The sequence below is a fragment of the Sprattus sprattus genome (genome assembly GCF_963457725.1).
Source record: "Sprattus sprattus genome assembly, chromosome: 12".
NCBI classification, from domain to species: domain Eukaryota; kingdom Metazoa; phylum Chordata; class Actinopteri; order Clupeiformes; family Clupeidae; genus Sprattus; species Sprattus sprattus.
Window position 1 is genome coordinate 26121869 of NC_137910.1, and position 21577 is coordinate 26143445.

A 21577-nucleotide genomic window follows, 5' to 3' on the forward strand; every position below is an offset into this window, starting at 1 on the left:
TGGTCAGTAGAACATTTTGGTATTGCAGGGCTCTACGCTAAGGTTTTTCCCAAGGAAAAAATGTAGGAGCACACAAAGAAATTTAGGAGCACAGCAGGTTTTTTTTACACGGAAGCAAAGCATGTCATACTCATTTGTGACCTATAGTTCCAAACATTGTATTTTCCAACTTTTAACCCCATTCATGTTCAGTTATTCCAAAGCAATTTAGCTGGTAAATTGATCAAATTATTCAGTATCTAACGTAAGCAACACTTTTACTGTATAGCTAGAGAGCACGTGTATAACATTGGTTTATAGTCTGTCAAATTAGTTCTAGTTATTGGTGTTCGTTGGCATACAAAGTTAGTCTTCTCTTATAAGCCTAGTTAGTACATCTGATTAGAGCTAGCAACAATTAATTGCAGATGATGGGGTCCCCTATCTCCGTGTTCATTTTGGCATATATTTTAGATTCAGTCTTAAGACAAAAATGCATATTAGTTTTAGTCACACATTTAGTCATAGTTATCCTTCTTAGTTTCAGTCTAGTTTTCGAAAACTCATTACAATTTTGTCTAGTTTTAGGCACATTTAAAATTCCATATTATAGCCACATTAAACTCCTTCCCTTCTCAGGCCAAGGGACCTCCTGTGTTGTGTCTACTGCATAGTAGTCTAGCTTGCAGTACCAAATTGTGGATGCAATTAGTCTCCAAGATACAGATCTCATGCCTACAGCTGAATTCCAATTAAATCAATGTAAATAATAATTTAAGGCAATACTTGATTAACAGAATTATCATTCAAATATATGAGAATACATGTTCTCCTCATGTTTAATATTTATATTATATAATATTGTTGGCTAATCTCATGGGCTGTTTGCAATAAAAAAAAAGAAATTTCCCCACGTAGGACTACTAGGCGAATGTTTAGCCTAAATGCACGTATCGTATAGCCTACTGTTGTTTATCTGTAACGTTTTAGTTGGCTAGGTTACTTTTTCCAGAAGGGATCATAAAGCAGTAGTAGACTTACGTAACTTTTATATTAAATTCAAAGAGATGGTGTATGCTGATTGCTGAAGAACATTCGGGAGAAAAAGCAGCAAAGAAGTTTGACATTGACCCGAGAGGAATGCGATAGGCTACGACTAGCAGGTGGAGGTAGAAAGAAAATTAGGCTGGATATCAAACCAGCTCGTTGAATAAATGTTTTCAGTCCGCGATAAGCATAATAGTGTCTAGAAAAATGATTTAATTCAAGGCTTTGGAAATCTTTTCCTCCGTGACTGACAGTGGAGACCATAACTCCGATGTTTATTTTTTACGTTGACACCCCGACCTAAAGCGTTACGCGATGTGCAGGAAGTGTTGAACGCATATGCAATGAATTCCATAGCCTACTGCAATTATGCCCATTATTTAAATAATTCAATTCTATAACAGAAGATAAGTAAGAAATAAAGTCCTGCCCCAAATAAAGGCCGGTGCGCTGTGCAGCCTAAGTAAATACAAGCCCCAGCCACTATTTGAGGATTTACGGTACTCTCTTTTTATATGGCTCTGGCCCATAGGTTGCGAATCGTCGCTCTCATTTGCAGGAAGTTCAGCGCGTCATCTTGATATGTTCACATCATTCGCAACCCTGTCACTTGTTTCCATGTGAAATCAATGGAATGCTTCACTTTTTGGCGCTGTATTGACAACTGTCTGTCACTCGCACACTGTGCTCGTAAATAATTTTTCAAGTTCGCACGTACCTATTTTTAGGCGCATATGCGAGTGAAATACTCGCACTGTAGAGCCCTGTATTGTGTGCTATTTCTGCGGTGTTTAACTGTTTGCTTGTTAATATGTTGTGTAAATAAATATGTAACTGTTTTTGTCTAAACTGCGAATTCAAAACTCAGTCCTAGTCATTTAAATTAGCATCCCACAACCGTAGTTATATTGTCCCTAGACAAAATGAAATGAGCCATATCATTGGTGGGAGGGCTACATACGCTCGCTTGATACTATTAATATCTTATTTGACAGGGTGTAAAAGTTCAATTAGCACACCGGTTGTACGTTTAGCTGTAGGCCTATAGCCTTGTAAAAGTTAGGTTAACAAGTCAGTTGAGTGTTGAGCCGCATAACTTCTTATAATAAAAAAAAAACGATTGTTTAAAAGTAATAATAGTATTAGACAATAAAACAAAGTTTTTTCAGTCCTGGTCAGATGACACATTTTAAACCATATGCATTTATACATGCATGATGTATACATTTCAATTTTTTTTTTTAAACAACTAGAGATCGGAATGACGTAATCACTTCCGGTTTCTGTGCCTCATCAGCTAGGAACCTCACCGCACGTCACTGATTTACTTGTACTTTTACTTTCAATACTTAAGTACATCAAATATAAGAAAATTACTTTTGATACTTAAGTACAGGAAAGATTAGATACTTTAATACTTTTACTTAAGTAGTATTATAAAAGGTGACTTTTACATTTACTGGAGTAATTTTTTCCAGTAACACTAACAGATCTGTACTTTTACTCAAGTATGGCTTTTGAGTACTTTGTACACCACTGCGTACCTAGTCCGACATTGCTGTTATCCAACAGGTAGCTGAGATGGTCGAACATGGCCTTCTGGTTGTGTCGGCTTATCCGGCAGAAATAACAGAGGAATCTGCAGCAGTGGGCGACCATCTTCGGAAACATAATTTCCTACGAAGAATGGGGAGACATTTTCTAAAGTTCAGTTCCATTGAAATTAACACTAAAAATATCAAAACACACACTATAAATACTCCTCTAACAGATAATACTGGTACATTTATGAGGCTCCTCTATTATATACCTTCGATTCTCCCTCTCCTAAGACGTTGACCATCACCTCCATCACTGTCTCGTGCATCCCCAAAGCTCTCATCAGGTTTGGATGCTGATAAAACACTTTATTATTCATGATGTCTCTAAAAAGGAATCAGAGGAGTAAACAATTAACGTGGAGACCTTAGTTACTTCATTTCTGTACCTCTTCTCATAAATATCGGCATCGCAGAATAACAGAATAGCTCTCTGTCTGACCCGAGTCCTTGGATCATGAGCGCCTCCTCCTGGCGGCCCATGCGGATGCGGAGGAGGGACCTGATGCGCCCCAGGGCGCTCTGAAGCGATAAGGTGTCCTCCACGGAGCCCGGGGTGATGCAGTACGCCTTCAGCAGCGGCGCAGCCATCTGTGCACTCAGCCCCTCGTACTGGCGGCGCAGCAGCTCGAACACGGCCCGCACCAGCACCGGGTCCCCCATGGGCACCTCCTGAGCCCAACGCAGCATGGCGTCCGAGATCATCTGCCTCAGGGACACTGGGGACGGTGAGGAGGGGTGGGGGGCATAGCATGCAGAGATGGGAAGTCAAGAGGATTAGAGTGGATTAGATTAGGTGGAGGGATTGAGTGTGCTGAGGAGGACAACCTTAATGAAAGTTCTTTGTGACAGATATCTGTCCCAAGTGTCCATCAAATGCACCCACCAGGCTTCACGGCTACAGACTCCACGGGACACAGGGAGAGCCTTCGCTTCAGGCTGTTCACCTTTTCCACCAGGCTGGAGAGCCGACCCCTGACGGAATGATCTCCATCATCTCCAGCCACTGAGTCCTCATCATTCTCAATGCCTAGATTGAGAAAGAGACCCATTAGTGCGCGTTAATATTTGCACAGTGCAGTTTTATTTGCTGGCCAGCGACCCTGAGGGCTGGGGTCACTCACCGCAGTGGGTCATGAGATCACTGTGGAACTCCTGGAGGAGGTCCTGAATCTCTTCTGGGCATGGGCTCTCCAGCTGCTCCTCACGGAAGTTTAGCAGCAGGTTAATCTGTGGTAAAAAATGACTTCATATAACCGAGTGGACTCCGGCAAATGTTAATTACTTGAGTCTTTACTGGGTTTTTCATCAGTAGATCTTCACAGGTTGTTGTCTCTCCCAAAACATAGCAGAGGATAACAAACAGTAATCAGAAATTCATTACTAAGTTAAGCATATTAGTATTAGTTAGTTATAGTTCCGTCGTGAGCAGCTGCTTGGTTCCAATAACTATGACCAGACTGATTATTACCCAACTGTTTATTGCCATGCCTATTGTCCAACTATGTTATTGCTCTTTGCCTACAATTAATATTTAAGCTGCTTAATGTGATAATGACACAAATATTATGTTTTCCATCACTTAAGGTCATTTTAACTGTTCTTTTCTTCAGGCTGTTGATCCAAAGGAATCTGAACAATATTTTATAACAATTGCCTAATAAGCAAAAACTATTTATGCTATAGATTGTAAAAAGCCAACTTTCTCTCCAGACAAACATTAAATCAGACACTGGGATCAAGGATCAACAGCACACTGTCCCCTATAAAAAGGATAATGGCTACTTCTGACTGCACTAAACTAATAAAACGAATAATATAAATTCTCTGACAGAAAAATGTTATGTGAGAGCAGAGACATTTATTGAAATCTACTGTCAAAAACATAAACATTGCAATGGAAATGTTTATGTCACTTTAACTTGAGGGAGAATCACAGCGCCAGTTTAATAATCTGGGATGAAGAGGCTGAAGCATGTTTGAAAGTACATTACATTCATACACAGCACTCCTGTGTTTCCTGTCTGAGTAAATAACTGTGGCCTCCTGTCCTTTACCTGCTCTTGTGGAGGAGAGCGGAACTCTTTAGTCTTGCGTGCCGTAAGGGCAGCAGACATGTTGAGGGCCTGCATGACCTCATTGTAGCGGAAGCGCTGGTTGTCCTGGAGCCGCGCCACAAAGTCATCCGCGAACGCCACCACTGCCTCCACTCTGTGACGCACCTGACAGTCACACAGGTACTCCAGCAAGTTACACACCTGGCATGGCAAGAAAGCAGGAGATGGTGGAGAGTTGTAAGGAAGTTATAATAAAATAGTTATAATACAATTTCGGCCAAAGCTATAGTAGAATTCCTTGTGAACAAGAACCCATCAGCTCCCTACTCACTTGCAGTTTGACAGCTTCAGGCAGTTTCATCCGCAGTAGTCCATGTGTCGGGAAGCTTCCCAGAAATTCATCTCGCTCTCGATCAACATCCATCTCAAACTCTTCCCCATCCTCATCTTCAGTGATGGCCCAGTTCTGTATGTACACACCTGGCAAAATGAGTTTGAGAGCTGCCCTCAAGCCTGGGCCTCGATACACTCCCATGAGAAGGAGGGTGTGCAGCAGCCGCAGGAGAGGCACCAGCAGCAGCTCCACACTGCCCCCTACAGGATCCCTCACGCATTGATCCGCTGCACACACAGCCTCCTCCAGCATCTCCACCAGCAGAGTCTTCAGCAGCTCCACTGGGAATGCTGGGCTGTCCTGCTGCACGTCCCCTCCCCTGCCATCCAGAGGCCGCCTGTTATCCCCCTCATCAGGCCTGATGAAGCAGGGGGCGCTGAAGCGGAGCCTGGGCCAGAGGGAGGCACTGCGGACGCTGCCTGGCAGGGAGTGGCGCCTCCTGTTGCTGTTATAGAGCGTGATGGATCTGCTGTTGGCTGTCATGGGCACTATGTACTCGTGAGTCATGGCCCGTCTGGCACCGGCATAGCCGTTGAGGTGAACCTCGCTGAGGAGGGCGTAGAAGGCCTCCCGTAACGGGCCGGGCATGTGGCGGCACTGGAGGGCGTACAGGAACTGCGACTGGTCTACATGGCTGCACAGGGCATGAGCCACATGAGTGTTGCCATGGCTGCACAGGGCAGAGTAGAGACGGAGGGTGTGCTGGTGAAAGGTCAGAAGGTCGTCCAGCTCTGACAGCTCGAGAATATCCACACACCTGTGAACACAAAACACACATACAGAATACACACACCAAACATTTCACAGAGACAAACACATTTAGAAAATGAACGAATTTGGCAGACAATGACATCAGTGATACTTCTACAAGCTCTGTAAAAGCAAGCACCTACAATGACCCAAACTAAATCATATAGAATACATAGGAGTCACGTATAAATTATGCAGGGTTCTATTGGTGACCCACTGAACTCTGACCTGTTTTCCTCAGGGACGTGGAGGGTCATGACCTGCAGCACGCTGGGGCACTGCACTCTCCATCCATGCCTCTCGTCCATGCGTGTCACTTCCACCCTGGGTAAATGGTCGGGCACACGCAGCCAACGGAAGGGCACGACGTGCTGCACGTGTAACCTGGGAGGGCACTGGGCCACGGGGTTGCCCCGCTCATCCCGAAACATACCCGCAGAAACGGGCATCACATTCTGAGTGGCGAGGGAAAACATATGACTCTAATTACTAGGATTCATTCAAACTCCATGTGGTTTGAACGAAAAACATCGACAGAGATGAAATACAGTTAACGAATCAATAAATCACTAATGAAGTGAGGCAAGATCCACATGTATAAAAATGTCAATATATGGCTGAACCTGCAGATAAAACCCCCACAGGCGCTGGATATCTTGTGCGCCTTACCTGGCGCTGGATATCTTGTGCGCCTTACCTTAACTCTGCCAAGCTCAAACTGAAACATGTCAGAGCTTGTGGCTTTGGCAAACACCGCAGGGTACAGCTTGGTACATGGCTCCACCTAGTAAGAACAACAACAACTGAATAGAGGTAATCTGCAACAAACATACAAAACACCACCCATGTGATGAAACTACTGGATCAGAGAGAAATGAAGGGAGTGAGGGACCAGGGGTATAATAATGATAAAACCTGCCTGATAATAGGTGTCCAGCTCTTTTCCATTAGCAGTGAAGGTTAGAAGTCCTGTTGCCGTGTCAACAAGACAACCGATCTCTAGTTGGGCGCTGCTACGACTGTGAGTCTGGCCCACAGCCTCTGTGGCACAAACCATGAAGCAGCTACAACGCTTTACACTGTAAACACACCCCCATAGACACACCCATGAACACACACACACACAGTTAGCAGGACATTATACACACATTTTTACCATTTGAGACTCAAATGAATCATCTCTATCAGATAATGAAGCCGCAGGGCTGTGTCACCCATATGGTGGTTACATACCACTTACAGAAGAATCACCCGCCTAAAAGCTATAAAAGCCCACGTTATTGAATTCCATGTTAATACAGTGTACGTTATTCTAGGTTACAACAGGGCCCACTTTGACAGTAACCAACAGACCTCTCGTGAACTTTGCCCTGCTCATCCCCAAGCGTCACGGTCACTGTTCGGACCCTCTCTAGGTTGAAGCCCTGCTGCTGTGGGTGGAAGCTCGAGGTGACCCAGCCCACCCAGACACAGGAGGGGTCCTGGCCAGGGAGAACCCTCACAGAGTAGTAGTACTGCAGGACAGCAAGGGAGAGAGGAGAGTTCACACCCAAACTGATGGAATAGATATTCATCGTCCATTCACCACTTTAGTCATGCCTTTGACCACACAAAAGTCTTGTGTACTGTACAGTTGGATTCAATGAGATATAAACATGAAACAGTGGTAGTTTACCGCAGAGCAATGTGAAAGGAGCTTGTCCTCGTCCTTCTCTATAGCCACCACTTCCTCTAACAGGCGTGCCGAAGAGTGGCTTGGGTTCAGCTCTGGTTTGGGTCGCTTCAGCATGAAACTGAACAGGACAAGAAGAAATGAACCAGAGACAAACAGACAAACACAGAGAGTGAGAGAGCGAGAGAGAGGAATAGAGAGAAAGAGAGACAGAAGAAGCGCTAATTAAGAGTTATTGTCAACTTGAGAGTTCAGAATCAGAAGAACTCCCGGCAGAGTGGACCCATATGAGTTGTGTCCTCACTAACCGCTGCTTGAGCCTGGAAGGCTTCTCTTGACCGTGGTCTTTATGGTTGTTCAGTTCGTCTCTGGACCCTGCATGTCGGCGAGCTGACTTCATAAGGACCTCAAAATCGGAGTCAATGTCCCCCTCCTCTGAGTCTCTCTTGGGGTAGTAAGCAGTGCTGCTGCAGGGGACAGCACCCTCTGCTGGTCGGGAGAAAACCTCAGCACACTCTATAGGCATGCTGAGCCGGTAATAGCCAATGTCAGAGCTGACTGTGCCACTCGTGACCGGTGACCCTGAGGATTTCTGCGACACCTTCAAACAGGGTGATCGGTCCACTGTCCCATCAAGACGAGTTACCTGCAAACATAGGATTGTATGTATTTTTTTTGTTTTGTTGAGTGTGATATATTTTCAGTATCATACTTTGAGTTTATTGTTGCTTAGTGTATCATATATTCGTGTACAGTAAATTGACCAAAATATCTATGTCTCGCTCTACTGTGTGTGCTAGCCCGCAGATGTTTTAAATTTTACCTGAATATGGCCGTGGTCTGGGGGCACAGGGGTGAAATGGGGCTTTTTCCAGCTCATCCACAGGGGAACGCCTCGGCTCATGTCGTGAGCGAAGGGCTGGTAGCCTTCCTGGAGCCCACACACGCTGAGGTAACGCAGGGCACCGTCAGGGTGGCCAAACTTTAGACGACCCACCTGGTTCACCCCTACACTGCATACAGGCACGAAGCCTGGGAAAAGAAGAGATGTTATGTGAGATGTTATGTGAGCCTTGTAATGTCTGCACTGTCACCATGATTAGCATTTTTGAAAATAAACACACTGGACCATTAAATTACATAATGTTTGGCAAACATTCATAATAAAAAACATAGATCTGAATCATCCAAGAACTCTCTCTACACCCAATGTTTATTTATAACAATTGTAAATAAAAAAGTAAACAAGAGGGTGACGAGAGTAGATAACACCACTGACCATCTTGGACTACAAAGTGTTTGGCAGCAAGCTCCGAACCATGGTTGTTCAGCAAAAGCTCCCCGTTTAGTGTGAACATCATAGTACACTGTTCAAGATCCAGCATGCAGCCCACAACATCACCCATCTGCCAGCTCAGGCCCAGCTGCTCACTGCCCTGATGCCAAATACGCCCCTGTCATCGTAGGAGGGAGGGAGGGAAGGAGGGAGAGGGTGTGTGAGAGAAAGAGAGAGAGAGTATGAGTTTAAGTCAGACAGAGAGAAAAAACACATACAGAGGATGAGTGGTTGTGTAAAAAGAGATATTAAACACATATAGAGGATGAGTGTTTGTGTATTTGAGATATTAAGAGAAAATTGTACTCATGTAAAAAATTCCAGTTCTCATATCGACCTTGCAGCCATCAAAGACAAAGGCCTGGTCATCTGACCCCAGCTCCAGGTCTGGTTTATTTCCGGGTCGAGCCCAGCCCACCTTCATCTCCCCGGAGGTCACAGCTTCAAATTCAAAGTACCACTTTCCTTTCAGCACAGCATAGGCACGCTCAACACGGAATATCCGGACGTTTTCGGCAAGGGCAACGCCTGGAGCTGGCAATACCACTGAGATACAGAGGGGAACAGACTTTACTAACTCTGTTACATGTTTGACAAAACTTCACTTCTTTGTGTCTCCTAAGAGCTTGGCCAATAAATCACTGAAACCTACTCTGCTCCTGGTCGAGGGGCTCCACTGTGTACCCGTACGCTAGTATGGTGCACAGAGCATCCCTCACGCTCTCACTGCCAGACCTCTGGGTCCTCTCGTCCAGCAGAGAGAAGGGCACCAAGTGAGGACTCCTCTTACTCTTCACATCCTGAGGCAGATCAGAGAGATCAGAGAGACATATTACTCTTCACATCCTGAGGCAGATCAGAGAGATCAGAGAGACATATTACTCTTCACATCCTGAGGCGACGTCAGAGAGATCAGAGAGACATATTACTCTTCACATCCTGAGGCAGATCAGAGAGATCAGAGAGACATATTACTCTTCACATCCTGAGGCAGATCAGAGAGATCAGAGAGACATATTACTCTTCACATCCTGAGGCAGATCAGAGAGACATATTACTCTTCACATCCTGAGGCAGATCAGAAAGATCAGAGAGACATATTACTCTTCACATCCTGAGGCGACATCAGAGAGATCAGAGAGACATATTACTCTTCACATCCTGAGGCGACGTCAGAGAGATCAGAGAGACATATTACTCTTCACATCCTGAGGCAGATCAGAGAGACATATTACTCTTCACATCCTGAGGCGACATCAGAGAGACATATTACTCTTCACATCCTGAGGCAGATCAGAGAGATCAGAGAGACATATTACTCTTCACATCCTGAGGCGACATCAGAGAGATCAGAGAGACATATTACTCTTCACATCCTGAGGCAGATCAGAGAGACATATTACTCTTCACATCCTGAAGCAGATCAAAGGGATCAGAGAGACATATTACTCTTCACATCCTGAAGCAGATCAATGGGATCAGAGAGACATATTACTCTTCACATCCTGAAGCAGATCAAAGGGACCAGAGAGACATATTACTCTTCACATCCTGAAGCAGATCAATGGGATCAGAGAGACATATTACTCTTCACATCCTGAAGCAGATCAAAGGGATCAGAGAGCTGCTGAGGCCCGAAGCTCCACCCCTGTCTGACCCACTCTGTCTGATACACTCTACATGCTGAGGCTCGTAGCTCCATCCGTCTGATCGACTCTACCTGTTGAGGTCCATAGCTCCACCCCTGTAACCTACCTTCTCAGGCCCATAGCTCCACCCCTGTAATCTACCTGCTGAGGCCCATAGCTCCACCCCTGTAACCTACCTTCTCAGGCCCATAGCTCCACCCCTGTAACCTACCTTCTCAGGCCCATAGCTCCACCCCTGTAATCTACCTGCTGAGGCCCATAGCTCCACCCCTGTAATCTACCTGCTGAGGCCCATAGCTCCACCCCTGTAATCTACCTGCTGAGGCCCATAGCTCCACCCCTGTAATCTACCTGCTGAGGCCCATAGCTCCACCCCTGTAATCTACCTTCTGAGGCCCATAGCTCCACCCCTGTAATTTACCTTCTGAGGCCCATAGCTCCACCCCTGTAACCTACCTTCTCAGGCCCATAGCTCCACCCCTGTAACCTACCTTCTCAGGCCCATAGCTCCACCCCTGTAATCTACCTGCTGAGGCCCATAGCTCCACCCCTGTAATCTACCTGCTGAGGCCCATAGCTCCACCCCTGTAATCTACCTGCTGAGGCCCATAGCTCCACCCCTGTAATCTACCTTCTGAGGCCCATAGCTCCACCCCTGTAATTTACCTTCTGAGGCCCATAGCTCCACCCCTGTAATTTACCTTCTGAGGCCCATAGCTCCACCCCTGTAATCTACTTTCTGAGGCCCATAGCTCCACCCCTGTAATCTACCTGCTGAGGCCCATAGCTCCACCCCTGTCTGATCCTCTCTTTGGCCCACACATTGTGCTCATTCTCGGCCAGACGGTCCACTATGGCCTCCTGGGCAGCGCTAAGGGTGAGATGAGACAGATCGACAGGAGCAGGTCGGTATCCATTCCACAGCTCATACCTGTATGATTGAAAAAAAAAAAAAGATTTTCATATTCCCCTTTGTCCTTTTTGACCCATAAAAGACAAAGACGAGTTAAGGACAAGATTTAAAGATTTAAAGACAAGATTTCTAATCTTTGAAAATCAGCTTGTGGACGTACTTGTTAGAGAGTCGGATATATTTGACTTTCTCATCAGCATGGTCGTCTAACAGCCCAATATGGACACCAAGAGCCAGGAGTGTCCTTAGGGAATACAATATTAATATACAAATGAACATGAAGGAGTCAGAAATGAATTCAATAAAATGTGTCTGTAAGTATTTCCACTCTCTACTCTGTTAGAACCTGAGGCTATCCTGCGCAGACTGGAGGTTCAGATTTTTCTCTTGGTCTGGCAGTTTGGAAAACTCAACCAGATCAGGGTGATGCTTCTTGTTTTCTTCCTTGACCTGTGGTAGATACAGTACATGAGCACTCATCGACAACATTGACAGAGATTATTTAACCAAAAGTAACCCCAGAAAAACAGTTCCAGGGGAAACAGACACTGCAGATCAATAACAGCCACCTTTCAACCCAGCAGGTGTGGAGTGTACTCACAGGCCCGTAGATCCAGCCCTGATCCACCATACTGATGAGCCAGAGTTCATGCAGGTTCTCAGCGAGCTCGTCTCGAATCTGCTCGAGCTGAGGGGGGAAAGCCACCTGAGAGATCACAGATCAAATGTTACAGATCAGGTTTTACTTTTTGCTTCTTTCTACCCTAAGTTATCAAAAGCCCAAATACTTAACATTGGTCTGGTGCTACGCCAAATGTAAAGTGGAGGTGCTCATATCTCATAGCTCATATCAATCTTTCTTTCAGATCATTATAGAAACTGAAAAACACAAATGTGAATCAGTGTTCATGTATTCTGTTCTGGATAGTTTTTGCCCGACTAATTATTTTAGGCAGGTTTACAGATTTAAAATTGATGTAAATCTAGCTCCTTGGCAACCATTGAAAACAAAAAGGAAGTTACCGTTGAAATTGATTGTATAAAACATTTAGCAAGTAATGACTACTGGCCGAGTTTCAAAGCATCATGCTTTCATCATTTTACCTTTGCTGCTTATTGTTGTGCAATAAAGTGTGCAATAAACAAGAATCAGATGACTGCCAAAAACAACTGGGAAAAACAGCCAATTGGACTCACTTAACAGGTAAACAGCTGCCACTACCACTAATAAACTCAGATATGTAAGGAAGCTCATGCCACTTGTGAAACTTGGTGCAGAGAGAGAAATAAATTGCAGAAATTGCTAATCTTTTCTATCATGTATTCATATCATGAATTACATTGTCTATATGTATTGTGTCTGTTATTAACTGTAAAATAAAACTGACATGGTTGGATTTCAATGTGTGTGTTTCTCAGCAGGCTTCTGCTATGCTACCTGACTAGTGTCTACAGGAACAGGGGTGAAGGTAGGAGGGTTGGCTGCCACCCATGGTCCCAGGAGGTCATGCTGGCTACTGTTACGGTGTCTCATGAAGTCCAGACACGGCTCCACTCTGCACCTGACCCGGGGCAGAAGAGCCTCGGACACGGGCGAGAAACCAGGTGGGGGCAGGAATTTAAACTCCCCTAAACGACCCCCCAACAGGAAACACACCCTGGGGAAACCCATCAAGACACAACAGAGACACAAGTCCAGTTAGAGCACTGACCATCATGCCACAATGAATCACATATTGGTAAATCATTTTACTTATCGTTTACAGAGAAAAAGGACAAACAAACAATAAAAACAATAGCTTCATTCAGTAGACAAAGGCTTAAATGTGTCTTTAAAGTTATACGGCAGGGCCCTAAATGACTGTTGGACACACCTCACTCCAGCAGAGAAACTGGCCACAGGAAAGAGCAGCCCGTCTGTGCTGAAGTTTTCAAACATCCCCTGGACAGGCAGACCATTGACCCTGAATGACATGCAGAGAGCCCCCAGGTCCAGGCAACAGCTGACCACATCATCCTCCTTCAGAAGGTGCTGATTGGGTGAGTTCACTCTACGGCCAACACCACCTGGGTAATAAGAAACAACTCTCAACCATCTCAAGGAAAAAACATTTAACCTTCAGAAACAAACATTTAACCTTCAGAAACAGGACCATATAACCATTATGCCTTAGACAGTGATATGTAGATACTGCATGAGGCAGCCCCCTCGACGAGTGGCTAAAAGTAATCATAAACATCCTCATGCACCTTGAGACTTCTCTGTTTGTTTAAGTGTGCTATATAAATCAAATTAATTATTATTATTATTTCATGTGCCTCACCTGCCCACAAGTGAAGCCCATCAAAGCCATAAGAGTAGAGGTCATCCCCGACTCCATTCGGACCCCATCCATCTCCACCGGTTGGGGAGGGGCAGTAGCCCTCAGTACAGGCCCAGCCCACCCGCAGGTGAGTGGGCTCAGCCGTGACGAATGGCTCTGCCTTCTCCACAACCAGCTCAAAGTACCACTTCCTGCACTGGGCCGAGTCTTCACTCATACACAGGAAAACACTGGGCCTCACACTAAGAAATAAAGAGATCAAAATGTAATAAATAGAAGGGCAAGAGGCTGGGTAACACAGAGCCATCCAGAGGCATTATAAATGGAGGCCTTTGGGTACATGAAGAACTGAGACTTAAGGGATGAGGGTGTGGGATAACCTTGTGACTTGATTGCAGAGGCGTGTCTGCAGAAGCAGGTCTCGCTCTGGCAGCAGGTTGACACAGATATAGTGCTGGTTAGAGCGCACGGCCATTCCATGGCACACACAGAGCGAACACAACACATCTAGAATCTGAGAGGGAGATGGAAACACACATAGATTCACAAGTCTGAAAAATTACAGAAAAAATGCAGCGTGTACAACTGGAAACGTACCTTGTGATTACGACCATGCTTGTCCAAAAGAGATATGATAGATTTGATGTGTGCCTCTTTGATAAAGTTCAGAGCCTCTGGACTCTCCTCAAGGACACAATGTAACACCTCAAGGATTCCTAATCCCACACAGATAAGGAAACCAAAAGCAAATCATAAAATAAAAGTTAACTTACAAGAATGTAATATAATGAAAATCTTGTGTTAGTTTGGATACATTCAACAACTCTGCAGACCTTAACTATGAGAAAAACTCAGAACATACCAGAGGATGCATCGAGCTTCTCCAGCCTTCCAATCAACCACTCCAGCGATCCAGAAAACTGGGCACAATTACTCCTGTTGCCCCTGATCAAAGACGCTGGGAAACAGCAGTAGGACCGGGAGTTATGGGAAAGGCAGGTACCACTGTGACATGCATGGGTTTGAGGAATTTCTAATAAGGGGCCAAGACCATGTTTTCATACAAAACAGATTATCTTACCAAGGAGTTCATACAGTGAGTTCAGGAGAGCCTCATATTCCTCTCCTGCCTCTTTTCCTGCGACCTCAGCAAAATGAGCACTGCTGCCGTACGCATGAAGACGGTCAATGCAGTCTAATGCATAGCCAATTATCCCCTGTATCAGAAAGCCATTTGTTTACAAAAAACACATACTGCACAATATAGTTATCACAACCAGGTCATGGCCTTTATGTAGCACATAACCTACAGGATACTACTATATGTGGCGTCTTTACAGAAGAGTAGTATTGAACACTGCTAGAAATGAAGACAAATCACCTCCTCTTGGAAGAGGTTCTGTCTGCTCTTCAGGGCCCTCATGTTGTTCTGCCTTTCTTCTTGACCCTGGTCTTCATCAGGAGGCCGCAGGTAGCTAATGAGATCTTGCAGACTCAAGGGGACTCTGGCGATTGGCAGAGCTGGAGTCATTGGTAGGTTAGCTCTCTGACCAAGGTCATCCAGTCCTCTGTGAAGAGGTGACATTTAGCATTATATCTAGACTTTGTGGAAAGGATGCCCTTAATCTATTCCACATTTATATTTCAGTTTGCCCTGACAATGACCTGCCTGACAATGTCAGCCAATCAAGGTAAATCACTGCAGTTACCTACCACTTACAGTAGTCAACTAAAATAGATTTCACTGAATGACCACAGGTGCTGAAGGTTACCTGATGAAGTGTGAGAATAGGAGGACAGAGCTGTAGGTTACCTGATGAAGTGTGAGAATAGGAGGACAGAGCTGTAGGTTACCTGATGAAGTGTGAGAATAGGAGGACAGAGCTGTAGGTTACCTGATGAAGTGTGAGAATAGGAGGACAGAGCTGTAGGTTACCTGATGAAGTGTGAGAATAGGAGGACAGAGCTGTAGGTTACCTGATGAAGTGTGAGAATAGGAGGACAGAGCTGTAGGTTACCTGATGAAGTGTGAGAATAGGAGGACAGAGCTGTAGGTTACCTGATGAAGTGTGAGAATAGGAGGACAGAGCTTCTTATAATCTGAGCAGCTCTGGACTCCTCCGTCTGAGAGCGGGACAGAGTCAGACCGTCATCCATGTGGCCCTCCAGGTGCAAAATGGCCTGAGAAAAAAAGAGTAAGTGTCATAGAAAGAACTAGAAGGACACTCAGAGAGTGCAGATCTCCGCCAAGGCCAAATTCCTTATCTCACAATGTTAACGAAAGTGATTTTATATTTTGTGGATCTCCCCATGATTTGTATATGCTCTAAAATGTAATGGGTTCTTCCTTAGCCTATACTACACCCCTCCACCAGGTCTCCAGGTATGAAAATAAGGCCAGGCAGTTTTGCATCATCTTACGAGGTTATAATTATTTATTATAATCAATAATTAAATCAATAAATAGGTTGGACAGTTAGTTGGAATGTCTTGTGTGTGTAATGGTATATATTATATATATATATATATATATATATATATATATATATTATATATATATATATATTAGGGCTGGGCAACGATTACAATTTTTAATCGCGATTAATCGCATTATTTCCCTGATTAATCGCATTTTTATACGCAAATTCCAAAAATGAATTAAAAAGTAGTGTATAGCGACATATTAAATGTACTGCCATATGAACTAAAGTGCCATTACATTGGTTGTGCAAACAAACACTTAACATCAGCATTTTTATATAGTAGCAGTTAAATAAAATAAATAATTTGTGTTAATTTCAATTTAAACAATTGTATCAAACACAAAACTAAAGCTTATTGCCACTGTATTATGTTAGAGTGTGGTGAAGCACCAAAAATGTGATTACATTTATGTAAACCAGAAACATAGAAGGAAGGTGTATTTAATTGTAAAGACATTTTTTATTTTCTAGCATAGCTCTTCCATTTGTAAAGTCCTACAGAAGGCTATGAACAAGATTGACAGTTCAATCAGATTAACTCAACCAACAGCAAACTTCGCGCACAGTCTCCAGCGTTCTGTCACAGTATCTCTGCACAACAGTGCGTTTGACAATGTCCTGGCCAAGTGCATAAAGGTTGTGGGGCACTTAAAACACAGTCCAGCAAGTGTAGCAGAATTAGAGCAACAACAAGTTGCACATGGACAGAAGAAGGAGTCGCTTATGCAAGACGTTCAAACCAGATGGAATTCTACCCTGGACATAATAAAGAGCATCTGCAGAAACGAACCGCCACTTTTGCAGTCCTCTCCTCTTCATACAACTCGTGTATTCTCCGTGTGATGGTGACCGTCTTTAAGAACTTTAAATTGAAAATGCCCATGTAAAATCTCCGTACCTGTCTCCATGTTTAACCATAGTGTTTTACCACAGCAGTCACCGGCAAACTTTTTCAAAATAAAAGTCTGTGAGCAACAGACTTTTAGAATAATAAAATAAATAATAAAACCTGCGTTAACGTGCGTTAAAATAATTGTCGGCGTGAAATGATTGATGGATTAACGCAAGATTAACGCGTTAACTTGCCCAGCCCTAATATATATATAAAAGTATTAGTAGTAGTTATAACTAGAAAATGCATTTCCTGAAGGAAATACCAGTGCATGAAATGCAAAAGTTAAGAAAGAAAAGAAAGAAGAAGGAACGAAGAAAGGAAAGAAGAGTGGAAGAAGGAAAGAGTGGAAGAAGGAAAAAAGAAAGGAAAGAAGAGTGAAGAAGGGAAGAAGAGTGGAAGAAGGAAAGAAGAGTGAAAGACGGAAAGAAGAAAGGCAAGAAGAGTGGAAGAAGGAAAGAAGAGTGAACAAGAGTGGCCCTGGATAAAGAGAGAGTGAAAATATTGAAAAAAGGAGATAAAAATGGAGTGAAGTAGAAAGATTGAGTGTGAGAGAAAGTAGACTGAGAGGGATAGAGAGAAAGATGGAGAGATGGAGTGAAAAAAAAGTAGAGAATGGAAGGTGTCTCAATGTTCCTAGTTACAGTTAAATTGAGAGGGACAGAGAGAAGAGGTTCCTTGGATTTGGCGCAGGTGTCAGTGAAGCACAGGTGCAAGCCAGTTTAAAGACCCTATCATGATGTCATAATGGCCCAATGTAAGTCAATGGGAGAAATTTATATTCGTTTTTCTTTAATATTTTAAAAAGTATAAAGTTAAGAAAAGTGAAAAATACATAGCATAAGTGTCCTTTACAAGACCTACGCGGCAAAGTTTGAACGAAGTTTCTAAGTTAAGCGGTTTGAGCTGAATTAATCGCAGAAAAAGGTAACAAGAACAAGAAGAAGAAGAAGAAGAAGAAGAAGAAGCCTAGGAATAACAATACAGGGCATTTCATGCACTGTAATTATAATATTACTATTATGAATAATAATATGAACAATAATAATGTCCGTCTCACAAGCCTGCTCTTCATCCTGCTGTGAGGATTACCTGGCGTGGCGCCCCGGCCATTCTCCCACTCTTCCCATGACCAGTCTGGTAAGTCAGCCAAAGACCACTGCCCAGGTGCTGAATGAAGCAGACGGAGTCTCCATACTTTATCTCTGGGGTACCCATACCATCTACATCCTTCTTCTGGACAATGTCAAGCTTCTCCTACAGTAGGGAATCATGCATCAAGGGATACGAAAACTGTTAACCTTACAATAACCAAGACCATTAAGACCCTTATGGTCTATTACTGAGTCACAGTAACATGATTACAGGCTATTACATAAGCCACTGACTAATACATTGGGTGTGCAGGGTTTGTATTGTGCACTTTGTTGCGGGCAGGCAGGCTACCTTACCTTTGAGGAGCGGAAGCAGAAAGCGGTGGATTTGGCATCAGCTTTCTCCCTCTCTATCAGTCTCAGTCCCTTCTCCTGCATGAGGCCGAGGTACATCCCCGTGGTGACATGCCGCAGACGGAACAGCTGACCCCACTGGGTGTGACTCCCACTCCATCTGATGACAGCAAAAGACTCACTGCAATAATAATAATAATAATAACACCATACATGACAGCAAATCATGAGCAAACAGGTTTTGTTCACAGCTGCATTCGTGCTGAGGTTCTTACGCCACACGCATGGTCTCCAGCCTCCACAGAGAACCGGCCTGCGATGAAACAGAACCTCCTTCAAAGTACACCGACCTGAGAGAGAGATAAAGAGAGAGGGCACAGAAAAGAATAAGAGGGTTATTAGATTAGTCTTATGATCATATCACACACAAAGATGCTGTGAGTTTAGATTGAGAGACGGGGATGTGAGCAGACCTCCGCTCTTCTTCTCCATGGTCCACAGGTGGAACGGTCAAACATTCATCAGTGTGTCCGTGCAACAGGCAAAACGTGTCCCCTCCCTTCAGGAACCCTAAAAGGAAGCACACATAGCGAGTTGATCGAACTATTCAACCATTCAATAGAGATGGGAATCCTTGACAAAAAGCCATTTACTCATTGGGTCATACCATGCCAAATGGCGAATGAAACTTAACCCCCTTAGTTTTTCTGCAAATGTACTCCAGATATGTGCTCAGGCCACATTTCAGAGCCCAACACCAAAAGTTTACAAAAAGATCGGAATGTGAATAAAGCCACAGCACCAGAAAAAAGTTTGGACACACCTTCTCATTAAATGTTTTTTCTTAATTTTGTATTATTTCCTACATTGTAGATATTACTGAAGACAGAACAATTAGGAAAGAACACATATAGAATAATGTAGTAAACAAAAAAGTGTTATACATAAGAATACATTTAATATTTGAGATTCTTCAAAGAAGCCACCTTTGCATACTCTTGGCATTCTCTCCATCTGACTGATGAGGTAGTCATGGGGTCACGGGGTCACGAGGTCACTTACCTTGAGCCACTCCGCTTCCAGAGGAGATGGAGGCAACACTCCACAGAGTCTGCTGAAAGGCAGCATCCACCCTCAGGCCCCCGCCCTCATCCCCTGAACTATTACAGTTACTCAGGGACAAATGCTGGGGAGGAGATTAAAAATTGCGTTGAAAAGCCTAACGCTTAGTACTAAATCATTCAACATTTCCTGATCTGAACATTAATGGTCATCATTCCCTGATGGTTAATACTTACCAGGTATCGCTCTGAGGACACACTGACAAATATTAAGTCATCCCCAACTCGAACTTTCTCTCCCTCGGATCTTTGCTTGGAGGCAGGTTGCACAGTCCACCAACACGCCTCGCCTGGAGACAAGGGAAAAACCCACTTTTACTCCCCAACCACACTTCACTGTCAATGTCTGCTGTATGTCTTAGGCTATGGTTTGAAGAAATTAGGTTGAAAATAATCCTATAAATCCTATAAACTATTTTTTCTATCAGAGAAAAAATGGTATTGTCCCAATATAGCATACCTATTATTTCCTCTTGCAACCCTACGTCAAATGCCAGCTTATCAGTGGAGGAGCAGGTTGTGGACAAACAGCATAGGTACTGCAGGAAAAAATATATTAGTATTCATTCTGAGCACGTTAGTAGAATGGCATCTCAGACTGTCAATCCAAGCCACTGTGCATCATTTCAAATGCGCTCCGATATGAGAACTCTCAAGAGATGGCTCCAAGATGTCTCACCATTCCACTGTAGGCATGGCGGAGCAGCACTGCTTGGCCATAGAGGAGAGTGCGGTGACTTCCCATCTCAACCGCCTTGGGACAAAAGATAAATGCATAAACACTGGCTCTTTCTCAGGGTATCATTTTCCAACAGAATGCATATGATTTGACATGTAAAAACAAGGATCTGCAAACAGTTCTCTGTGGTAATGATAGAAAAGTATGTCTCGTACCCCTGTTTGCTGCTCGCACTGTTTGGAAAGCATTTCCTGCAGGGCACGAACTGAGAGACACTGGGCCAGTACAAACACACAGATGGACAGGTCCACTGGAACATTCTGGAAAAAAAACATATCTCTGAGGAACAATAACCTCAATCATGATGCAATTACCATCGTTAATTTAATTACAGATACTTAGTCACGTTCACTGCACTTAATATTTAATGCCATTAACTCTAAGTCTAAGTCGTAGATATGTAAATATTTCACATGTAAATCATGAGAATTGGAAGCTGTAGTGTTAGTGATACGGGCCCTGTTCTAGGGTTGAATGTGAATGTTAGTTTGCTGTTGAGAATCTCACTTTAGAGTTGGATGTGGTCTCCAGAAAGCAGAGCCTCCATCCAAAGCCCTCAGCAGCCAGACAGAACTTCTGCTGCCTCTGCTGAGCGGCGAGGGAGCACCGCAACACAAGCTCATCATTCTGCACACAATAATGTGACACACAGACAAAGAGGGATGAGAAAATAGAAATGTGTAGAGGTATTGTATACCCAGAGCTATTTCATTGTACTCTGCAGGACACGGTAACAAGGGCTGAGTAGTTGTGTTAAGATACAGAGTTACATACAATTTGTTGTGTCTTAATAAGTCAATTATATTCTATAACAGCAACTAGAAGTTATTCATACAGGGGACTGTTGCACAGTTTACTGAAACATTTGGTCAACCTCCCCTTGAAAACTACCAGGCGTGCTCCCGGAGACAGAGTTCCTTGACCCGGAGTGAAAATACTGGCAGTGAAACATTTAAAACCAATTATCCTGAACAATGCGGTCAGCTGTGACTCGGTTTTCAAACCATTTAAATGCTCCCTTTCCTTATGATAGCCAAAAATAAACAACATCAAATAGTGTCACTATTAAACCAAATCTCTACACCCATGTATGGAGGAAATCTGAGGTTATTTTAAGTCTGTCAGACAAAGATCAGTTAAGCAGTGTCATTAGATTGGTGACCTTAAAATCACAC

The 21577-nt window shown here is 43.9% G+C and overlaps 1 protein-coding gene across 1 annotated transcript in view; it reads right to left on the reverse strand.

Annotated features, from left to right (window-relative positions):
• Positions 1-21577, reverse strand: part of ryr2b (ryanodine receptor 2b (cardiac)) — a gene marked incomplete at both ends in the record, with an annotated part of 56955 nt that overhangs the window by 34138 nt on the left and 1240 nt on the right. The window contains 40 exons of the mRNA XM_080848615.1: positions 2571-2703; positions 2837-2951; positions 3067-3343; positions 3511-3654; positions 3749-3854; positions 4682-4882; positions 5013-5832; positions 6054-6280; positions 6523-6609; positions 6745-6904; positions 7179-7339; positions 7501-7618; positions 7806-8143; positions 8321-8529; positions 8777-8951; positions 9171-9379; positions 9486-9633; positions 11254-11413; positions 11556-11639; positions 11742-11845; positions 11997-12101; positions 12834-13053; positions 13270-13462; positions 13720-13961; positions 14100-14233; positions 14317-14435; positions 14582-14677; positions 14801-14936; positions 15101-15287; positions 15779-15900; positions 18187-18351; positions 18546-18702; positions 18818-18892; positions 19016-19112; positions 19605-19728; positions 19841-19953; positions 20124-20202; positions 20343-20417; positions 20558-20662; positions 20910-21029. Of these exons, the coding sequence (XP_080704741.1) occupies positions 2571-2703; positions 2837-2951; positions 3067-3343; positions 3511-3654; positions 3749-3854; positions 4682-4882; positions 5013-5832; positions 6054-6280; positions 6523-6609; positions 6745-6904; positions 7179-7339; positions 7501-7618; positions 7806-8143; positions 8321-8529; positions 8777-8951; positions 9171-9379; positions 9486-9633; positions 11254-11413; positions 11556-11639; positions 11742-11845; positions 11997-12101; positions 12834-13053; positions 13270-13462; positions 13720-13961; positions 14100-14233; positions 14317-14435; positions 14582-14677; positions 14801-14936; positions 15101-15287; positions 15779-15900; positions 18187-18351; positions 18546-18702; positions 18818-18892; positions 19016-19112; positions 19605-19728; positions 19841-19953; positions 20124-20202; positions 20343-20417; positions 20558-20662; positions 20910-21029 (6640 nt within the window). The remainder of the gene's footprint in view (positions 1-2570; positions 2704-2836; positions 2952-3066; positions 3344-3510; positions 3655-3748; positions 3855-4681; positions 4883-5012; positions 5833-6053; positions 6281-6522; positions 6610-6744; positions 6905-7178; positions 7340-7500; positions 7619-7805; positions 8144-8320; positions 8530-8776; positions 8952-9170; positions 9380-9485; positions 9634-11253; positions 11414-11555; positions 11640-11741; positions 11846-11996; positions 12102-12833; positions 13054-13269; positions 13463-13719; positions 13962-14099; positions 14234-14316; positions 14436-14581; positions 14678-14800; positions 14937-15100; positions 15288-15778; positions 15901-18186; positions 18352-18545; positions 18703-18817; positions 18893-19015; positions 19113-19604; positions 19729-19840; positions 19954-20123; positions 20203-20342; positions 20418-20557; positions 20663-20909; positions 21030-21577) is intronic.